General features: G+C 43.7%; 1 protein-coding gene across 3 annotated transcripts in view; it reads left to right on the top strand.

Moving 5' to 3' along the window:
• The window catches only part of AAK1 (AP2 associated kinase 1), a 112,991-nt gene that overhangs the window by 78,593 nt on the left and 20,974 nt on the right, over positions 1–13,424 (top strand). For 2 of the 3 annotated variants that reach the window (XM_075273015.1, XM_075273018.1), the window contains exons 10-18: positions 755–909; positions 2,981–3,264; positions 4,353–4,532; positions 4,783–5,015; positions 5,299–5,456; positions 6,391–6,507; positions 6,974–7,072; positions 9,116–9,217; positions 12,835–12,936. In XM_075273015.1, the coding sequence (XP_075129116.1) occupies positions 755–909; positions 2,981–3,264; positions 4,353–4,532; positions 4,783–5,015; positions 5,299–5,456; positions 6,391–6,507; positions 6,974–7,072; positions 9,116–9,217; positions 12,835–12,936 (1,430 nt within the window). The remainder of the gene's footprint in view (positions 1–754; positions 910–2,980; positions 3,265–4,352; positions 4,533–4,782; positions 5,016–5,298; positions 5,457–6,390; positions 6,508–6,973; positions 7,073–9,115; positions 9,218–12,834; positions 12,937–13,424) is intronic. The other variant, XM_075273016.1, reaches the window with a different exon arrangement.

The raw sequence follows: 13,424 nt of genomic DNA, 5'->3' as shown, positions 1-13,424 counted from the left end.
TGTATGGGAGCGCTATGGAGCTTTATACTATGTGGTGAGCAGTAACGTGGCATTATACCATTTGGGGCGCATTATATTGTCTGGAGACACAGGTGTATTATACTATGGAGGGCACTAACGTGCCATTACTGTGTGTGTGTGTGTGGGGGGGGAGAGTAAGGAGGTTTATACTGTGTTTTAGTGCACTGATGAGACATTAGTGCTCCCCACACAGTATAATGCCCTATTAGTTGTCTCCACATATTACATTTGTCCCCACTGTACGCGTGCGTGCGTGCGTGCGTGCGTGTGTGTGTGTGTGTGTGTGTGTGTGTGTGTCTATACTAAGTATAATTCTCCATTAGTGCTGCACACATTGTAATTCTCTTTAGTGCCCCAACAAAAAATTGACATTAACGGCAGTCGGGAGAAACCTTCATCTCTCGACCTCTGTTCTCCAAGACTTGATACCTTACAATAACAGCAGCGGGGATTGGCAATCGTCTGTGGTGACTGTGAAAGAACACTCTCCTGTACAGGCAGCAGGGATCGGCAATCATCCGTTATTGTAAGGTATCAAAGCTTGGTGCACAGGAAATGAGTGTCCCTCTCCGGTTCAGACTGCAGTCCACCAGTTGAGTATCCCTGCTCTAGAGTATAATCCATTCTTGCTCTTAGTTCCCTGCCCTATTAGGAAGGACCCTTACCTATCGCCTAGTACAACATAGCCTGAACTAGCTCTACAGGTAATTCTCTATTTATTTATTTTTTACAGATTGACTGACCCTGTTCCAACGACTGAAACATCCATTGCTCCTCGGCAGAGGCCAAAAGCAGGCCAGACACAACCAAACCCTGGAATGCTTCCTATTCAACCGGCTCTAACGCCACGAAAAAGGCCCACCGTACAGCCAGCTGCTGCCCCACCAGGTATGTTGGCTCCAGATTTATTCTTGAACCTCAAAATGACATTCTCAATTTTGAGAACCATACTTCTAAAAGCAACGTTCCTGTTCTGTAGTTCTGTCCACATACATACATTAGTGTAGGAAGACCATAGGGCTACCAGATTTAAAGAGGAGCCCCCCACACAAAGTTTATTCTGTGACCCATTAGAAAGGTGTGTGATTATAATTGTATTGTAGCATAATAAAGTTATCCACTTTATTATGGTCCTCATCTGTGTCATGTGTCCTTGCTATGTGGTCATGATTGGTAAAGATAGGACATGCCGCCTGTCTCTACACATTTGGTGCACTGCTCCATTACAGATAGGCTTTCTATTATTTCATCCCTTATATTTCTGGTGATGCTTTTTGCCTGCTTATCTAGAATATTAGGAATACGTAGTTTTGCAGCTATAGGTTTGATCTTTGACCTGCTATACAATCCTATTAATATTATAAATGTGAAAGTTTATGAGTTTGTGGGTTTGTGTGTTCGGATGTTTGTTCCTCAATCACGGAAAAACCGCTCCACCGATTTGGCTGAAATTTTCCACAAACATAGTTAATACACCCGATTAAACAATAGGCTACTTTTCGTCACAATAGCGCACATACGTTTGTGCCAGGACCCCCACAAAACCCAAACTCACATCACCATCTCTGCAATCTCACACACTTTGGACCATAGCAAGCCACAAAATTCATATTGCCCTCTACAGCCTTGCCCCTAACCCCACACAATCTCATATACATATACTTTACCACTTTGCCCCTCACCTTAACGATACTCCAGGAGGCTCTCTTTAACGCTCCGGAGCAGCCATGTTTGCCGACCCCCACCGCTCTGACAATCCGCGACACCGCCCACCCATGTCAATACCCCTAGGCGGTCTAATAAATGCAAAAAAAAAAGTTTAAAAAAAGTAAAAAAAATATAAAAAATAAATAAAAAGGATTAAAAATTCAAATCACCCCCCTTTCCCTAGAACACATATCAAAGTAGTTAAAAACTGTGAAACACATACATGTTAGGTATCCCCACGTCCGAAATCGCCCACTCTACAAAGCTACACAAATATTTTTCCTGTTCGGTAAACGCCGTAGCGGGAAAAATGGTCAAAAGTGCCAAAACGCCATTTTTTCACTGTTTTGATTCTGATAAAAATTTGAATAAAAAGTGATCAAAGCAATAACATTTCCCGAAAATGGTAGAACTACAAAGTACACCCAGTCCTGCAAAAAAAGACGCCCTATACATCCCCGTACACGCACGTATAAAAAAGTTACGACTGTCGGAATATGGCGACCTTTCAAAAAATAATTTTTTAACACAGTTTTGGATTTTTTTTAAGGGGTCAAAATGTAAATAAAACCATATAAATTTGGTATCTCCGGAATCGTAACGAAACACAGAATACAGGGGACATGTCATTTTGGTTGCACAGTGAACGCCGTAAAACCAAAGCCCGTAAGAAAGTCACAGAAATGCATTTTTTCTTCAAATCCACCCCATTCTGAATTTTTTCCCTGCTTCCCAGTACATTATATAGAATAAATAATGGTGGCATCATGAAGAAAAATTTGTCCCAGGAAAAATTAAGACCTCATATGGCTCTGGGAGCGGAGAAATAAAAAAGTTATGGGGTTTAGAAGGAGGGGAGTCAAAAACGAAAATCAAAAAATGCCATCGGCGGGAAAGGGTTAACTTCAAATACTTCTGTCCCACTATGTCACTATGTAAAGTTTCTCACAACACCGTATCGTATATATAGCAGCTCAAATACAGATTAACTTCAACACAAAACTCTCACGTATTCTCTGAATTATAGTAAAAACAAGATACAAAGTTACATTTCATATCCCATACCTTATACACAGTACGAAAACCTTACCCGTGCCTGTCTATACCCACTTCTACAATCACCGCAGGCAAAGTTTCGGGTACCAGCTAGTTGTTTATAAAGTACAAGTATGATTCCACAATGTTTGACTATATATTACATGCATGTGCTGCATATAGTATTTCATTTTTCATGTATGTCTTTTTCTTGTAGCGGCCGCTATCCAGCCCACGGCTGCTGCCCCTGTGCAGCCTGCTGCAAAACCTATTACTCAGCCTCAGCAAGCGCCTAAGCCGGCCCAACCTACTCAGCAACCGGCCACCCCAGTGACCACCGCTCCACAGACTGCAGCTCCCGTGCAGGCACCTGCAACTCCTACTGCCCAGCCAGCACCTCATCCGCAGCAGCAACAACTTTATATCAAACAACAGCAGCAACTTCTGCAGCAGCAACAGGCAGCAGCACTGTATCAGCAGCAAATGCTCCAAGCTCAGCAGGTTAGCTGTATGCTATTCTTATCAGATGTCTAGGTTAGCTGTATGCCTATTACACGTTACGGACCTGAACCCCAGATCAGGATGAACACTGATCGATGAGAAAACACTTCAGATGGTGGTCATTTGTTTTGACCTATGACCGATTCTGTGTGAATGCGTGGGGGTGAGGGGAGCAATCCCTACTGCGATCATTTGTCTCCCATTCAGCTGTTATATGCTACTGATAATCTTCTGCTCATTGTTCAGCTTATGACAAGGTAGCTATAGGGCTTTCCTAGGCGCGCTACTACCTGAAGATCACCCTGACATGTAAAATGGCCTTTAAGCAATGCAAAACTGAATGGTGTGGAATACTTTGTACTGAACCGGTTGCACTATAAAAAAAAAAATAATTTAAAAAAGTATATAAATGTTCAGTTCAGGCCAAATGGTGGCCAAAAAGACTGTTGTGGTAATGAAACCCTATTCAGTATCTATATAGTTTTCTAGCATAAATGGATGTAAATTGTGATGCATCTTTGGGGCATGGCGCTTTCTTGGACCAAAAAATTGACACGCTGTCCCTTCTGTGCCCTGCCTGACAATTTTTGCAAAAATACTTGGAGCAGGGCAGAGATAAACTCAAGCTAAGACAAAGATGCCTTGGCCCCAAAAATTTACTACAGGTCGTGCCAGAAACCTGGCTTTTCTACCTGAAACTTATGCCGATTCCTGACTGTCGTAGGTTTAGGGAGTGTTTTTTCAGTTTGTATACTCTGGGGGTTTTAGATGAAGGACCTTGCCCCTGGATCACTGTGTCTTCTTACTCCTCTCCCATTTTCACCATTAGTTACCTCTGCTATGGGGGCTGGCTTAACTATAGTCACGGGGGAAAAACTGCTGGTTGAGTACCCATATATTCATTGAAGATCGTAAGGCGATCTAGGAAAGGTTGTTCAAGTATATTACTGCCATTATGTGGTTGATCATTCAGTATAGGTACAGTATGAAAGACTACTATGCATCACATCTAGGATAAGAGACCAGTCATTGGTCATGTGATGTAGTTCTTCTATTCAGACAATTGCCATCTTCTCTCTGATCCACAGATGCAGGCCATGCAGCAACAGCAGATGCTTCAAGCCTATTACATGCAACAGCAGCAGCAACTCCTAGCCCAGCAGGCAGCCATGCAGCAGAAAGTAGTAGCCCCCATGCAGGCTCCCGCCCAGCCGCAAGCCGTGCCAGCAAATGTACCGCTACCTGCTGCCGCTGCTCCAGAACAGGGGGTGAGTGCTGTCAGACGTGTTTCCTCGATATTCTAAAACCCCTGTATATTTCTAACAATACCAGAATGGTTTTTCTACAGAGAGGTCCTCCTATGTGTCTCATTTGACTTCAATATCCCATGTTATTATGCATGAAGTCGTTTTTAAAGACCGACTTCTGGGAACTGCAGCATTGATGGATGGAATTAGACTGGTACACAGGTTGTGATATCCTGAGATACTTACTGTCATTATGGTTTCTTATGTCCAGCAAATCCAAGCTCCGGCAAGAGCCTCTCAAAAAGCGCAGCCAGCAACAACGCAGCCCGCTGCAGCACCTAAACTGGGCTCCCTCACCCCTCCCTCCTCTCCTAAGACTCAGCGTGGGGGACACAGGAGGATCCTGAGCGATGTCACACACAGCGCGGTCTTCGGCGTTCCTGCTAGTAAATCTACACAACTACTCCAGGCAGCAGCGGCTGAGGCCAACCTTAATAAATCCAAGTATGTATAAGTGCGGTGGTACCATAACTGCCCAGTTTTGCTTATAGGAATCTGTTGGCCCTTTGGTATTGGTAAGGCACGTGCTCTCCATTGACCATGTGCATCATTAAACTGTAATGTAGGGCAAAATGAAACATTCAGCTCTGCTACATCTGTGTACATACTTATTGCCATTCAGTACAGATTACTAATTCTTCATGGAGTCCAAGATTTGCTTATTTCCAATTTGTCTAACTTCTATAAAAAAAAAAAAACTTTCTATAACCTTCCTCTCATCTTTAAGGTCAGCTACTACAACCCCCTCTGGCTCTCCAAGGACCTCTCAGCAGAATGTCCACAACCCTCCAGAGTCTGCTGGCTGGAACCCATTTGATGATGACAACTTCTCCAAACTCACGGCTGAGGAACTTCTCAATAAGGATTTTGCCAAGCTGGGAGAAAGTAAGAGATAATGGCTATTTCCTAGTATGTAGTCACTGTGTTTGCTCCCAGGTTTTTTAAGATTTCATGTTCTTGTCTAAGATCTTGAAGTGAGCAAACTGTCCCTCACTATGCACACTCTGAGGAAGGCAGACGTGAATCGTATACATCAATTTTTTTAGGCCAAATGATCGGTGAAATCTGTGCTAGCTGCAAGTTAGTGTAGATTTCAGCATATGGCCTGACAGAGGAGCTGCCTCATTTGTACTGGGGATATAAAGACTTGAGTTTCAATATGCCAGCCTTCATAAATACAGTATCCTCCATTGGGTCTTTGTCCAGGCCATTAGACTCTGACGACACTTTGTCATCCGAATAGTCCCTTCGTTTCAGTATTAAAGACGCACACAAATGGGGTTTCTGAATTATGTTGCGGTGTTGCGGTCAGACTGGGAAATGCAGGCAATATGTAGACACGGAGGCTTAACTTGAAGCTCCTGGGCCCCAATGCAAATGTTGTAATGGGGCTCCAACCTACTGTGTGCCATTTAGAATAGTGTTATATTTTATGCAGCAGGGGGACTTTTGGAACCCTCTTAAGGTCTAGGGCAGGGGTCAGCAACCTTCGGCACTCCAGATGTTGTGAAACTACAATTCCCAACATGCTCCATTCACTTCCATGGGAGTTCCAAGAACAGCAGAGCAAGTATGCATGCTGGGAGTTGTAATTTTACAACAGCTGGAGTGCCGAAGGTTGCCTATCCCTAGTCTAGGGCTTAGCAGGGACTATCACTGCACCTGTATATAACTGTGCCCCTACCAAAGTACGTTCATGTGAAAGGGCCATTAGTGCTAAACATAGCATTGAGTTTTTATCCGTGTGGTGTGAGGGTGCATATTAGATGACACTGTCCCTGATGGTCTGTCTTACCTTCTCTTTTATGGTTTTTCCTAGGTAAACCTCCAGAGCAACTAAGCAGCTCTGCAGAGAATCTTCTGTCTGGCTTTCCAGCGCCCCCTGCTGTCTCACAGGCTGATGCTTTTGGCCCTTCTCTCTTTTCCGGCGGAGCAGGTGATTGCACATTACTTCCAAGTGTGTATTGAGGGCTGGGAAGTACTGAAAATTTTAGTTGGCAATAACAGGGGCAAAACTGTAGCATAGAGACAGTTCCTATTTAGTATATTGTATTCTGTCATATGCTGTGCTATCATGTGGGGAAGGGGGGGGCATTACACTTGGTGAACATCCAGCACCACTCCTGAATTTTCAGATCCCTGAAATATAATTTGGGATAACAGTGAATTCATTTAGTCCAAATTTGACTTGGGGATTGTGGCTGAAGGAGGTGCAGAAAAAGACTCAGACACTCCCTTGATCCCTACATGGCGATGAACCTTGAGAATCCCTATCATTTTCCACTCTGACAGCCGTAGGAGACTGTTAATGTGTGTCTGCAATTTTTCATCTGTCTTCTCACCCGTCTTTCTCTCCTTTCATTTCTTTTCTTCTCTTTATTTCATTTCTTTCTGGGACTCAGCTGTGGATAAACCTGTTGACGTGCAGGGTCAGGATCCCAGCCCTCCGCTCCACAAAACTCCTGACCCCTTCTTACCTCTTCCTCTTTCTGAAACGCCAGGTAATCCAGCAGGGTTGGTTTTCTTGCGACCGTAGTGTTAGGGCTTCGGCAACCTACAAGTCGTAAAGCGACCTCTTTCCCTTTCGTTATGCTATGAGGTTGCATAGTAAATGTGCAATCTTTGGTTGTACAACCTGTATCTTGCACAGCCAAGATCTCCTTTTGCAGACCTAACCTAAAAAAGGGTACCAGGAATTTTTGCTATGTGTTATGCAATTATTGTGACCTGAAGGGTAACTTTTATTTAGCCACAATTAATCTATGTAATCTAATGTAAGCCTATAACTAATGGGTGTTGGTAAAAGCACCTAGCCTACATGTTGATGGTTTCCAGCGTATTGTATTTATAGTTACCCATTCTTTTAGGGTCTTTTAGAGGCCGCCTCAGGTTCCGGTCCAAAAACCGGGTAGCCGCAACTGAAAGCCATGCACCCGCTCTGGATTAGGCCCAAAGAATGGGCCTAGTCGGGAGGAGGGAGGGTCTTCAGGCCAAATCGTCAGGCGAAACTTCCTGAAGAATAAGCAACTCGCTTGCTTGTGCCGGAGCGGCTCTCATTGATTTCAATGGGAACCGTCTTTTTGGTCAGGATTTGGGGTGAATACGGCCTCAAAATCCTGACCAAAATACTCTGTGTGAACTTACCCTTAAACTGATAAAAATCTGACAAGGAAAACAGAGTCCAATACAGATGTGAACGTAGCCTTAACTACTTGCTACTTTTAGCTGCTGTCAAATGACAGTATACCATCTACAGGTTTTCCAAAGGGCTACAGGTAAATCTACTGTTGGAACTATAGGTAAAATGTTCCTTACTATAATGGCAGGTCAGAGGTTTTAATATTGGGGTCCGAGTCCAGAGACCCCTCCCTGATTGCTGAAATGAAGAGTCAGAAGCCCTCAGCTGAGCACTGTGCTTCTTTGACGGTCTTCTTTCTATGGACTTTGCAGATATGTGCACGTTTCTAAAATTGGTGGGGGTCTCTGGACCCAAACAGTCACTGATCCCAACTTTTTATCTATCTGTGACATGTCCAAAATTATTATTTTTTTTTAATATACATTGGTTGGTCTTTAACCCAGAATATTGTTATATTATAGTATTTCATTCACATATTTGGCTCTGCTACATCTATAGCCCGGACTTTAATTCTGCATAAAAGCTCCTCGGACTAAATAGATTCTATAGGACCTGTGTATGATGGAGGCCTTGGGCTACAGCTTAAAGGGTTTTGTGTACAGATTTACTTCTATTTTTGCACCCCAGTGTTTGCTTCTGTTCAGGATTAGCAGATTAGACAAAATTCTGGAAAAATATGAATTTGCTCTATTCTAGGAATCTATGACCATTGCAAATGAATTTATATGGATGCATTACAAGTGACACATGGATGATTTACATTCTCTATAGATTTTAATGCATATTTTGTATGACTATGTAAGCAGCCCCAGAGATGAACATTGGCTCAGCATCACTGACCTTATACATGTGCTTGAGGAACAGATGCAAATACTGGAGGGACCTACTAAGCTAAATGCTTCACAATCTGCCTTAAAGGGGTTGTTCGAGAATAGTTATTGATGGCCTATTCTTAGGATAGATTATCAATATCAGATCAACACCCGGCGTCCTCACCAGTAAGCTGCTTCAACAGCTGGATCTGCACAGTGTCCAGAGCCAGAAGCAGACGACTCCGTACACTGTGTAATGGAGATGCTATTGCTTGGCTTCCGACTCAGTCTTAGGCAGTATTATTGAATCTGCCCCATTTGCTTATGTTCTGCACTCAGCTTTATTTGGCTATTTGCCTTCTCAGAAGTGCATAGTACATTTCTTCTATTGGGCTAAATTCTGTCAAAAGTGAAAGGTACACTTCCTAGATGTCGGAGCCAAGCGCAGCTTATCTGCTGTGTACAGTGATGTTTCTTTCTTTCATGTGCATGTTCTTCCCTAAGCTTTGCTTGTCCCTCATGAAATGTTTTTTTTTTTTTTTCTTTCTTCCTCGTTGTGTTGTCTTCCTTTTTTTTCTTCTTGCTTGACGCAGAGAAATTGATTGAGGGTCTCAAATCTCCAGAACCTCAACTTCTGCTTCCCCACCTTGTTCAGCTGGCAGATCCTTTTGGGAGCACCAATGAGACTGTGAATGGTAAAAACCTTATGGGTTGGGGGTAGCACATATTATTATTTATTTATTTTTTTTAAACTTGAAGTATCTATCTATCTATCTATCTATTTTAAGTATTATTATTATTACTACATAAGTGACATTATAATATGACCACATGTTAATAGCATGTCTTAGGCTAAATTCTGTGACCAGTCTTCGCCTGGGGATTCCGTTCCCCATTCTGCTTCAAAAATGGGGAGAGAAAAGCACTGCTACCCTTTTTGGTTGGAAACCACGTGGACTCCATTATAGTGTATGGAGTCCACAGGTTTCCTAAGGTAGCCACTTTTTAAGCCGATTAAGTTACCATTCGGGGGTCCCCAAGCAGACACCCCCCCCCCCTCCCCTGCTCCCTCCTTCCCGAAACAAAACAAATCCAAATGTATTTATTTAGTTATTATGTAGATTGTGAGCCCTATATAGGGATCACAATGTACATTTTTTTTCCTATCAGTAGGTCTTTGTAGAATGGGAGGAAATCCACGCAAACACGGGGAGAACATACAAACTCCTTGCAGATGTTGTTCCTGGTGGGATTTGAACCCAGGACTCCACTGCTGCGAGGCTGCAGTGTTAGTCACTAAGCCACCATGTTGCCCCTTGTTGGCACTTTTTCACACCTCACCTGAAGACTTAAGTCTGTGATGATCTGTGAAAAACTGATGCAAATTGAGCATAGGGTCTCTGTAGTCTGTCACCGTGGAAAAACATAGGTCTACATAGGATCTGTAGATAGAAGCTGACACAAATGGGCCTTGAGGTTTTTCCATTCTCTTTTTGGGGTTAGTTTTCTAGTTTTATGTAGAAAACAGTCTAGCCAACTGTGCAACATTCCAGTATACTTTATTCTTGTTCAGAGGCTGAAAACTTGCTTACCCTTAGGTTATATTGACATGGAGGACTCCGCCTCTGCCACTGGGGCATTTTTAAGTGATTTTTGAGGCCGCAAAATCCTCCTTGTGAACATACCCTTAGTCCTACTTCACATGGCTAGCTGTTGTTTGTTACAAAGCATTAGTGTCAGGGTGTTCACACTGAAATTCCATATTAATATTCTGATGGAATGGTTGCTCTACTTCAAGTCGTGAGCTCAATAAAGCAAGGCTTCAGAGTCTGGACCAATTTTAGGTGTAATCCGAAAAAGGTTACCAACTGTGGCTTGAAAATAAAATTCTCATTTTTAATTCTATTATACAATTATTTATATTGTATAATTAACTAGACGTATCGTTTGTTACCGTATTTTGCGGACTATAAGGCGCACCGGACTATAAGGCGCATTACCCATGAGCGCCTTATAGTCCTGCCTAGGTCCATATATAAGGCGCACCGGACTATAAGGCGCACCGAACTATTAGGTGCAGCGCTGTCCGGTGCGTCTTATATGTGATTGAAAGCGGCGGCCGGCAGACTTTGCCGGCGGCCGCTTAACCCCCCGCGTGCCAGCCGCTTCTATTCATTTCAATGGCACACTTCCATTGAAATGAATGGAAGCGCTGGGCACGCGAGGAGTTAAAGGGATTCTACCATTAAAAGAACTTCTTCCTTCTTGATCACGTCGGAATAGTCTCCTTACCTTTTTACCATAGCCAGCGCCGCCTTCTTCCGCAGCTCCGTCTCTGTCTTCTTTGGGCCTCATGGATGACGCATGCGCAGTCGGCTCTAACAGGCTCTCGCAGCCAGAGCCGACTGCGCATGCGTCATCCATGAGGCCCAAAGAAGACAACACAGACGGGGACACGGAAGGCGCGAACACAGCTCAGGGAGAAGGCGGCGCTGGCTATGGAAAAGGTAAGAGACGAATTCCGACGTGGTCAAGGGGAAGAAGTTCTTTTAATGGTAGAGTCTAGAGTTGAGCGAGTACTGTTCGGATCGGCTGATCCGAACAGTACTCGCTCATCTCTAGTAGAATCCCTTTAAGCAGCGGCCGCCGGCAAAGTCTGCATGCCACTTCCATACATTAAAATGAGAGCGCGCTATTCAAATAGTTAGAGATGAACGAATACTATTTGAATAGCGCGCTCCCATTGCAATGTATGGAAGCGGCACGGAGACTTTGCCGGCGGCCGCCGCTTAACTCCTCGCGTGCCGCCGCTTCAAGCCTTATATAAGGCGCACCGGACTATAAGGCGCACTTTCGATTCCTGAGGAAATCGAAGTATTTTATGTGCGCCTTATAGTTCGGAAAATACGGGTACATATTTGCTCCCATAGGAATCAGTCACTAGCTAATGAATTTGAGGATCTTTACGGTTTCTGACTGGCCATGTGTATCAGCCATTTATGAAGGAATTGGGCTATTGAAAAATAGGAGTCCGCGCTTGTGGTTCGGCCTACTGACCTCACAGCCCTGCAATAAAGATTGGCAAGTCCATACTTAAAGGGGTTTAGCGGAAATTTATATTCCTCAGATCTTGGCTGATTTTTAGCTGAGCCGTATTAGGGTTCTGATCTGTGCCTAGTCTGAGATGGCTGCTGTGTTTTAGACTACCTCAGACTCCCTGTAGGCACTGTCGCTAAGTTGTCGTCACAATACACAGCTCTGTCCCAATCGAGCTAAGCTAAAAAGCAGTCAAGGAGCAAAATCTAAGGACAATAAAGTGAAGGTATTCATCCCGTAGAAGTATTGGCTTGCATGTCATTTTTGGGCTCCTAACAAATGGGCCGCTTTAAGGGAAGGGGCCAGCTCAGAAGTGAACACCAGTGATATTACTCTGTATAATTGGCCAAGACTGCTATTAGCTGTCCAGTATTGTGATGTAGTAGCCAAGAAACCGCTCATATATTACAAAGGAATGACCTTTTCTAGTAAAACCATTCTCTCATGACTCCCTTGTCAGGTTTCAGCACTGACTTAACACTGCCTGCAGTATCACTGAGGATTTTATGTACTTACAATGTGATCTTTGGAGAGAGCACATCCCCGTTGAATAATGTCAGCAATGGACTTACGCTAAATGCCATATATTAAATGTCTGGCAGACATTTACGGATTTATGGATAAGCTCCTGACCTGCGCTATTCACTATGGGTCCTGGATGTGTTGTATAGATAATGGATTGTCTCAAATGGCGGTGAGGATGGCAAGCTCAAGCCGTGCAGGGCATAGATATGGAAATCCTGAATACGTATATTCACATGTTGTTAGTGGTTGTGTAACATACTTGGGCTGCTGAAGCTTTCAGTATTGGCCCACAAATTCCAAAGTATACTATACCCTATAGGTCCTTAACTCTTCACAGTGGCTATATATTACCTGACCATACAAAAAAAATTGCTAAAACGGTCTCTTCTCTGACATCACTTCCTGCTCTGCAGCTATTGGCTGAAATTGTACTTGACAGACTTCCTGCTGTCACTGCCCCTTGCATTCTCTGTGCCCATTTTTGGGTAACTCATTGTGTTCTAAGGGGTGCTGCCTCAGCCAATATCTGCAGCCATCGAGTGATGTTGTTTTCATGACGCAATGACTTTCCTACTGAAAGTTTCTGAATCTTTTGGGATTTCTCACTTGTTTTCATTTCTACTTTGCCTCTGCTGTCATCTGCACCTCTGTGTTACATGGTGACCTCTTCTGCTCTCCGTCACCACACAAGGGAAAGCAGAGCCTGTGGTGGAAAGTCTTATTCCTGGGCTGGAGCCTCCGATGCCTCAGCGCCTCTCTTCCCAGGCAGACTCCATTGCTTCAAATCGCACAGGTTGGTGCTTGGTTTATACGTAGAATATTCCTCATTTACCATGGGGAGATACTGAATGTATTTGTCACAGTCATTTTACTCAGGGATCAGCACTGCCAGAAATATTTTATATATATATATACTACCTGACTCTACTCCCTGTATAACCCTGTGTCTTTAAGAATTGCATTTCATATAGTTGTCATTTTGGGGAGGGGTGTTTTTTTTTTGTTTTTTTTCTTACCAGCTACAGACCTTTATTCCTACAGGATAACTGTAAGGCAATACTGATAAGCAAATATCATTTGAGCCTCTGGCAGCCCCAAACATTAGATTAGTCAGAAGATGCCATGTTCATCTGTAATGTGAGGTTTGATCTCGCCAAGGGCAGGAGCATCAATCCAAGGTTCAGGCAATGGGACCATCCATCCTGGTATCAGGCGGAGCTGCAGTCTTCTGCTGACACCATAATATGTCTATACAGTCCCTAGCCCCAAGAAAAGCTGTCC

Source organism: Leptodactylus fuscus, chromosome 5 (genome assembly GCF_031893055.1).
Source record: "Leptodactylus fuscus isolate aLepFus1 chromosome 5, aLepFus1.hap2, whole genome shotgun sequence".
Classification (NCBI taxonomy): Eukaryota; Metazoa; Chordata; class Amphibia; order Anura; family Leptodactylidae; genus Leptodactylus; species Leptodactylus fuscus.
The sequence above is the reverse complement of the archived record's forward strand: the minus strand, read 5'-3'. Positions and strand labels throughout refer to the sequence as shown.